Below are 8580 nucleotides of genomic sequence, written 5' to 3' on the forward strand. Positions count from 1 at the left end.
TCTTCTTCTTTTTTTAGTGCAGCTCCCTGTGGTCGTTAAACTCATATAAAGAGAATTAGTTAAAAGTAGTAGATGCAAGCTGTGTTTTCATTTTTAAACATCATTATGGTAGCAATTCTAAAGAAATATTTTCTCAAAAATCAAAATAACTAATTAGGAATATAGTTGTTGCTAGAAACACACGTTTTAGGACGTACGTTTTCCTCGGAATCTCATACAGACAAAGGCGGATATAACTCTTTGGCTACGATTTCAGCTGAATCAATAATTTTAACACGACAATTAGTTCAATATTGAGAATCCTGAAAATTGATTCCATTAAATTTAAATCTTCAATCTGCCTATGCTGACGGAAATAATTCGTGGGATATAAATGGCTAACCCTCCCTACCAAAAGGAAAAATCACTTTTGCAAACACCCACACCCATATATATACATTCACAAAAGAGTTGCTGAATTTTATGCATAATTATAATGGCCATGATTAATTTTTGAGTCGTGATACCATTAGCTTATTGTGATAGTTTTTCTTAAAAGAAAAAAAAAGGGTTCAATTTTTGGCTTCTGCTTCTTTTATATAATTACAAGAACCATTTAATTTGAAGAGGAAACAAATTAAAAGAACCTTTAATTTCTCATTCAACTCTTGATAAGAGGTTACACCATTCAATGATGAATACCAAACAGAAGATATTGATTATTAACAAGAAAATGACAATTCAAACTCATAGATACAAGAAAAACAATAAGAGATACATAAATCAATTAAAAGCTTTATTAATAAGTAATTTAACTTCATATAATAATATAGCTCATATGTACATTGTTACATCTTCTTTGTACTATAAAAAAACTCCAGAAGAGTAAAAACAAAGAAACAAAAGAAGGAATTGATCATCACTTCATGATTTAAAAATATTGAAAGACGAGAAAAAAACTATGAACTTGTTTTTGGATCATTAATCTCATGGCTAGCATTATTAGCAAGATGCCTCATAACATCAACTTGAACTCTTAATGAAATAATATAATCTAGGGTTTCTTTAATTAAAGAAGCATCATCCATATATTCTCCACCAGGAACAAGATTTTTAAGAACTTGTGTTCTTTTTTTCACCAATTTTTTTGCTATAATACTTGGAGAAATCTTTCTTGCTCTTCTTGAAATTTTGCAACTATTTCTCACGATTTTCTTGCTTCTAACAATTCTCTTTTGAGACATAGAAATTCCCATTGAAGTTTTCTTGAAAATAATTCTCTTAGAATTATCATCATCATTTCCTAGAATATTTTCTATGATGATTTTGTTTGTGTCATCTTTTGAAGCATTGGCCATAAGGGCATGGCTCCAATAAGTAGTGGATTTTCTTGTAGAAGCCATTGCTATATCTGCTGATAATTTTATAGCATTTTTCCTCTCCATTATACTCATCTTTTTCTTTGTAGCACTACATATTTGAAGACCCTTTATCCATTTCTTGAGAAATTCTTGCTTGAGTGAACTAGGATTCCTCATTCTTCAAAAGAAAAACTTGAAACTACAAAAGGGAAGAAAAGAAAAACATAGAAATGTTAGGTTCATAACTATAAAACCAAGAAAAAGAAGATTGAAAAAGAGTTAAGACATATCAATAGATCCTTGAAACTAGAAAAAGAAGAAGAGAAGAAGAAAAAAACTCACTATATAAAAAACTTAAATTGGCTACGAACTTCGTAAAGAGCTCGTAGCTACTAGAATTTCTTGATAATCCGTCCCAGAAACAAAAGATTAGCGATGAATTTTGTTATTTAGCTAATTCCTATTCTTTTTAGTAGTGATAAAAGTCACTCTAGTTTGATTTACATGTTCTTGCAAGTAGACAATTTGGTGTTATAGAACTAGAAAGAGGCAATAGCAATGAATGTCTATAGCTACATATGATAAGAACATGCAAGAAGAAAGAAAATAAACATGCCTAATATATGACTTTATTATAAGGTGTGAAGATTTGAGTAAAATAACATACCTTAGTGATGAAATTTTCTTTATTTAATGGAACCAAAGATCATTCCTTGGAAAAATTTCAAAGAAAGAGGTGACAAAATATGTAGTTCTTGAAGAAGCTAATGGAGAAAAAAACAAGAAGGAATGAGAGAATGGAAATTTGAAGGAGAAGGTAAGTGAAGAAAAGCCAATTTATTTGTTCAAATGAAAGGGGGTGGTTGGGTTGGGGGTAACATGCGAGGGAGAGGGTGGTGGGCCAATAAGAGAAGGACACAGCACATGCTCTCACATGGAGGCCCATGGCCCACTAAGCACAAAAAACCCTAGAAAAGAGAGCGAATAATAATTATTATCCAAAAATCTTGGTTTAAGACAGAATAAAAAGGTTCCCTAAATGCCATGCAAAACCTACCATTTGTAACTTAATTTGACTACAAAAGGACATTAACATAAATCCCCACATAATTATATTGCTCCATGAATTATTCGTTCATCCTTCACGGGGAGAAGAAGGAAGAGAAAAAAAGAAAAGAAAAAACAAATTATACTTTTTCTTCTCTTTATTTATTTTGAATAATTTCTTCAAGCAATAGATCTCTATTATTATCCAAGAGCAATAAATTCATTCCCTGGATTAGTATTTCTCTTTAATTTCCTTTCTATGATTTTCCCCCCTCAAGTATGAGGAGATCATCTAATTATAAATTTTTTTTGTGGTTTAACCATCTGGTATTCGAAGCCCACTGGTTCGACGAATTCAAATTTGTATGATGTAGGCCTGTTAAAAGTGAAACGCTCCCTACCAAGATGAAATAATGCCCACTGACCACTTTACAACACTGTCTTTAAAGAATAGCCACATTATCATAGAGTTTCAAATTTCACAGCTGAAACTCCATATTAATGTCTTAAGGGTTTCACCTCTCACAATTTGAAACTCCATGACAATGACTGTATTTCGATTATAGGGGTTGAAAAGTGGCTATTTATTTATTTTACCTCCCTCCACCCCTCACCAGGGTCTTTCTATTTCAAGAGCTCAAACTCGATCGGCACCTTTGATTAAGGGTGGGATCCCGCCACTTCACTGCACCCTTGGTGTTAAACTGTGAGAAAATTATCTAATTGAAGATTAAGTGGATAGACAGTGAGGATATAAGTGGTATTAATAAAGAAACTAAAAATGAAGAAAACTTGTTTGAGTAAAGTAGTAAACATGTTTATGAATTGTTTGTTCTTTTTCTTTTTGTCATCCAATTTGACTAAAGAAACAAATGATTTGGTGCCATCTAATATATTTGATGCAGTGAACCTGCAGAATCTAATACTTTAGAAATTGTAGGCCTGTTTGTTTCTATATATAAATATAAACTACACATAAATATATAATATATAATAGTGACACTCTAGGAAACTTTCAAAACATGATTAGGGCAAATGTGGGGTAAAGAGAAACATAAGCGTCATTAGCGGTCAAATATATCTTTTTCCCTTCCTTCCCAGTGTTCCTTTATCTTTAGGGAGAATTAAATTAACAATTTTGATCCCTCAATTATTGATATATTCTGATGTTAGTCCTTGCGATATATGACTCAACATATGTAATCTTCAATTGACCACAATGTGTGCTTTTAATCCTTTTATGCAGGAAATATGTTACATTTAAACCTACTTTTAGAAGTATATTACCCTCAAATATGGATTAAAAATACAAGTTTAATATGAAACATGAGTAATCAAATAGAAAAACGATTAGTAATTCTAAAACTTTGTGATCATTCATAATCAAATGGATCGAAAGTTTACATTTCAAGGACCAAAATTAGAATTTATCAATAACTGAGGGACTAAAAATGTTATTAACCCTTATCTTTATTTTGTTTGGTCACTCTATGTGGATAGAGAGGGTGGGAGTAAGAACTGTATTTCATACTATTAGTGTATTTTAACTTGTTGTAGAGGAATTTAAATTATTCTTTAGGTCACTAATCTCACTTTTTATGGATAGTTACTTATAGTTAATCTTTTACTAGTGATCTAATAGTATAAAAAATTCTTTTACACGTCAACGAGATTATGGACGAGCTATATATTTTCCGACAGTGCAAATCTCGTTTGAACATCGTTCTGAAATTCTTGATTTCTGACGAAATATCTATGGAAATGTGTAGGAAAATAGCAAATTTCTAGTTGTGGAAGTTAAACTTGTAAATTAAATAAGCTTATCTTTATTTTGTTTGTTCAATCTATATGTGGGGTGGGGGGTTTGGGGGGGGGGGGGGAGGTTGGGATTAACAACGGTAAAAGTTTATATGCATTCGGTGTTACATCAATACTGCTTATGATTAAGTGAAAATTTTAGGTGAGATGTATGTCAATTAACTATGGTTTAATTATAATAGTGCATGTAAAGACTCGTGTTATGTATTTGTTGAATTAACGTTTTACGGGTTAAGAACTGTATTTTTTACACTCAGTATATATAGATTGTAACCTATTGAACTCACTCCCAATATTCTAAGTCTGCCTTTCTAATAAATCCAACATGAAAACACTACTAGTTCATAGAAATTAGGTACAAATGATTGATTTGGGGGATATGTAGTTAGAGACTAAGTCAAAGAACCTTAAATATAAACAAAGAAAAATGAAGGTAAGGAGTAAGCCTAATTCATAATTTGCTTCACAAAAATGTCTACGTAATTTCAAACTTTTAATGCATCCATTGACATAGATACATTTTAATGAACAAAGTTTGCTACAACTAGAAACTTTATTATCACTATAATTAAACACAATATATTTGCAATACAAAGAATCACACATTAATTAACAGCATATTTCAATGTTTCATTAGTAACCCTAGCAACAAGAAGATCTAAAAGAACAACAAGAGATTGAGATCAAGTATCGTACTATTAAAGCGGATTCATAATTTAAACTTAATGGGTCCAAAATTCTGACTTATTTAAACATATGATTAGTTTATACCTTTATATTTGTACTATTTTTCGAGCTTTTTCACATGGCACATATAATAGTCTAAGTCCTCCTTTGTAATAAATGCAACATGCAACCGCTATTAATCCATAGAAAATCGATACAAATGATTGATTTGAGGAAAATTTAGTTAAGAGTCAGAGACTTAGTCAAAGAGCCTTAAATATGGCTTTGAATTTTAATTCTTAAAATAAAAAAACTGAAACTAGTCATAAACTTTGTTGCTAGCTAATTTACTGGTAACCTAAAAAAAAATTGTTGATGATTTGTTACTAAATAGATTAACAGTGAATTTCGTGGTTTAACAATAGAATTTTTCCATTACTAATTTCTGTTGTCTTTAGTAGTGCACAGAATCACAGGAATGAAATAATTTATTTAAATTTTTTGAGATATCTATTACACAATAAGTACATTGACTATATTTTTTTTAAAAAAAAAAAACTTGGCAGGATCCAGGAATCATGGAGAAGTTGGGGTGTGGGGGTGGGGTTGTGGATAGTGGGTCCTACTTGCAAAAAATTCTGAGAGTGTGCATAGGTTTTGGCTTTGGCAAGAAAGGAGAAAATTATTCACATGGTCTTCACATGGGAGATTTTAAAGTATGGTCTTGTGATGAGAGATGAGAGAATGTGAGGGCCTTTTTATTTGTGGCTCCAATGGTACAAAATCTCCTTCAATGATTAGTCATGTCTCATTCAAGAAATTTATATTCCTAATTAATAATAATATATCATAGTAAGATTTAGACAAAGGTTTATTTTCTAGCACCAAATATAGTTCATTAAATCTTGTGTGTAAAAGATGTAAAAAGCTTTATCCCTTGCTTTCCAGAGATAATTATGAATTGACTAAATAATTAGATTCTCTCGAAGCATTAGCTAAACTATCTTAGTTCCCTTCAAATAAATCAATAAGCTTTTTTATTGTTTCATGTCGCCGCCCCACTTATTAGAATTAGAATTTAATAAGTGGTCAAAAAAGGCAACACCATTAAAGGGAGAGTTGATTGGTCCATAGTCTTTTTCCTTCTGAACTTAACCACTCGGTATTTGAAGCTTGTTATTTCATTGTATTCGAATTTGTGGAGAGTAGGTTCATCAAGAGAGACAACATTTTCTATGAAAGATTCTCGACCCATTTCTAGTTTCAATCTGAAAATTCTGGTTGATGGTGACAAAGTCTCAGGTCAACTAGTTCAACGGTAAAAATATACATTATTTATATCAAGTCAATGAATACAAGATATGTGTCTTTTCTATACATGTTTATCACTTAACTGTGATTAAATACTTTTTTCGTCTCAATTGATTTTTTGTCTGTTCAACTTAAATCTTGGTTTAATATAATTACCTAGTACAAACAAGTTTTTACCCTAAACCAAATCTCTCTCTTATTGTTTTTGTTTTCTCCAACAAAACACGTAAAATAAATTTTTAAAGTTGAGACTTTTGCAGGAGTGTCGTAGGGAATCGCTAGTGAAAAAAACCGTTATTAACGGAAAAAAGGAACCTACATTATTGGATTAAGAAAAGTTAGTTTAGCATAAGCATCTCTCTTTAGTATAAATAGAATTTTATTAAAATAATAAAAAGTGTGCCAATAATGGTAAATAGATTTTAGCATTTTTAGTAACTCAATCCTTCTTTTCCTCGACGCCAGACTCAAAATAGATTACATGAAGAAAGTAACAACAGGAAGCATATCTAGGTATTAGTAGAAATTAAAAGATGATCATAGATTGTATAATAGTTTTACTTCGATACATTGATTAAGTAAAATAATTTTTATTTGAAATTTAAAATAAACTACAATAGAGATAAAAAAAAAGGTGATCTATTATATAATAGGTTTTAAAAAATATAAATAACTCTTTCCCCTGTAACGACATACGAATAACAAGCTAGACATTTTGAGCTCTGAGAAAGAAGTACCGTAATTTTAGTGTATATAAATTACCTCCATTGGAGCCTACAACAACAACAACAAAAAATTAAAATCTCATAAATTAAAGTGGTTTGGGGAGCATAGTATATACGCAGACCTTACCCCTATATTTGGGAAGGTAGAGAGGTTGTTCTTGATAGATCCTTGCCTCAATGAAAAATGAAAAGGAGGCAACAAGCATAAACAACAGCAAGATAAAAGATACCAGAGACAAAAGAAACAACATATAGTGTAATAGAGTTCTAAATATAAGAACATACAAGAGTAGTACTAATATCCCCTGGACGGAAATGAAATACACCCGACTACCTACTATCTTTTTAATAGCTCAGTTAGTTGGCTACCTGAACTTTCACCTTGTTGGTAAGAGTTTGAATCTCCACGTAATTTTCTTCCCCATTTCCCCTTTCCGTACCCCTATGCAATAAAAAAATTATTAAAAAAAAAAAAAAGCTTCTACTCTGACCTTTAAATTCTCCTATCAAGAGTCAATGTCTCATGTGAGCTGAAAATCCGAAATAGTCGGTGCAATAAGTTTTAAAGATCGAAGGGGGTTAAACAAAAAACATTTGAAAATCAATCAAATGTCCAACTTATATTTGATGTTTTAATTTTAACCGACTTAATCCTGAGCAATATCTTCATTAAAAATATCCATATTATATGTATTTAATCTCAACTCACACATGCCAAGACAGTTAGGGGTCCAACATAAGAAAGAAAAGGAATTAAAGATCCACCGCGATTTGCGGCTATTCTCACATGAATCCTTTGGCCCTTATTTTCTCCAAAACACACAATTTGATTAGATTTGCACACGAAAGCACCATCCACCCATGGATTTCCCCAATCTTAGGCTTCATCAATCTTAATGCACATATCCCTTATATTTTCCGAGAGTTAATTTCTCATACGGTCACTCAATAAATATTATTTTGTAACGCAAAAGTTACTCAATTGTCATTTCACCTAAAAAATCACTCAATTATTTTAAACAACATTTCCGATAGATTTTGCTGATATGGAAATTTTTTCAAGCCAATTTTTTAAAAATAAAAAGGGCTTTATTCCGGTAAAATAAAAAGCGGGACACTTTAATGGTTAATTAAATGAAATAGTTTTTTTTTTCTTTTCACATCAGCAATATCTATCAGAAATATTGCTTGAACTGGTTGAGTGACTTTGTAGGTGAAATGTCAATACTTGATTGAGTACTTTTCTGTTAAAAGATAAAATTGAGTGACTTTCTGAGGTAATTATTATTAGTTGAGTGGTTTTGTATTACAAAACAAAGTTGAGCGATTTTCTGAGAGCTGCTAGTTGAGTAAATCTGAGAAATTAACTGTATTCTCCAAATATCTCTGAAACGGAAACTATATCAAGTTAATATACATTAATAGTTGTATTATAGTTCAAATATTTATTGGACTATAAAATTCCATGAATAGACGATGCTCTAGATCCGCCATAGCCCCACTCCCAACCATCTTCCAATCAAATCACACACCTGGCAGCCTCTTTTTATTTTTATTTTTTTATTTTATAGATAAATTAGAATTTCCAAGAATATGGTTGAGTGATTGAGGCATATGGGTTATAACCTATAAGACCATGACTTCAAATCTCAGCTACAGCACTCAATGTGAGC

At 31.1% G+C, this 8580-nt stretch overlaps 1 protein-coding gene across 2 annotated transcripts; it reads right to left on the reverse strand.

The window, feature by feature from the left end:
• Positions 1-754: 754 nt before the first annotated feature.
• LOC132041507 (transcription factor IBH1-like 1) lies at positions 755-2165 on the reverse strand. 2 transcript variants are annotated; one of them, XM_059432220.1, is made up of 3 exons: positions 2007-2145; positions 1683-1755; positions 755-1539 (listed from the first exon to the last, which is right to left on the reverse strand). In XM_059432220.1, the coding sequence occupies exon 3, from the start codon at positions 1515-1517 to the stop codon at positions 939-941; it is 579 nt and encodes a 192-aa protein (XP_059288203.1). In that variant the 5' UTR covers positions 1518-1539; positions 1683-1755; positions 2007-2145; the 3' UTR covers positions 755-938. The 2 variants fall into 2 exon arrangements, with proteins under 2 accessions (XP_059288203.1, XP_059288202.1); XM_059432219.1 differs by lacking the exon at positions 1683-1755 and having other exon boundaries at positions 2008-2165.
• Between the last annotated feature and the right edge of the window lie 6415 nt (positions 2166-8580).

The sequence above is a fragment of the Lycium ferocissimum genome, unplaced genomic scaffold, assembly GCF_029784015.1.
Source record: "Lycium ferocissimum isolate CSIRO_LF1 unplaced genomic scaffold, AGI_CSIRO_Lferr_CH_V1 ctg105, whole genome shotgun sequence".
Classification (NCBI taxonomy): domain Eukaryota; kingdom Viridiplantae; phylum Streptophyta; class Magnoliopsida; order Solanales; family Solanaceae; genus Lycium; species Lycium ferocissimum.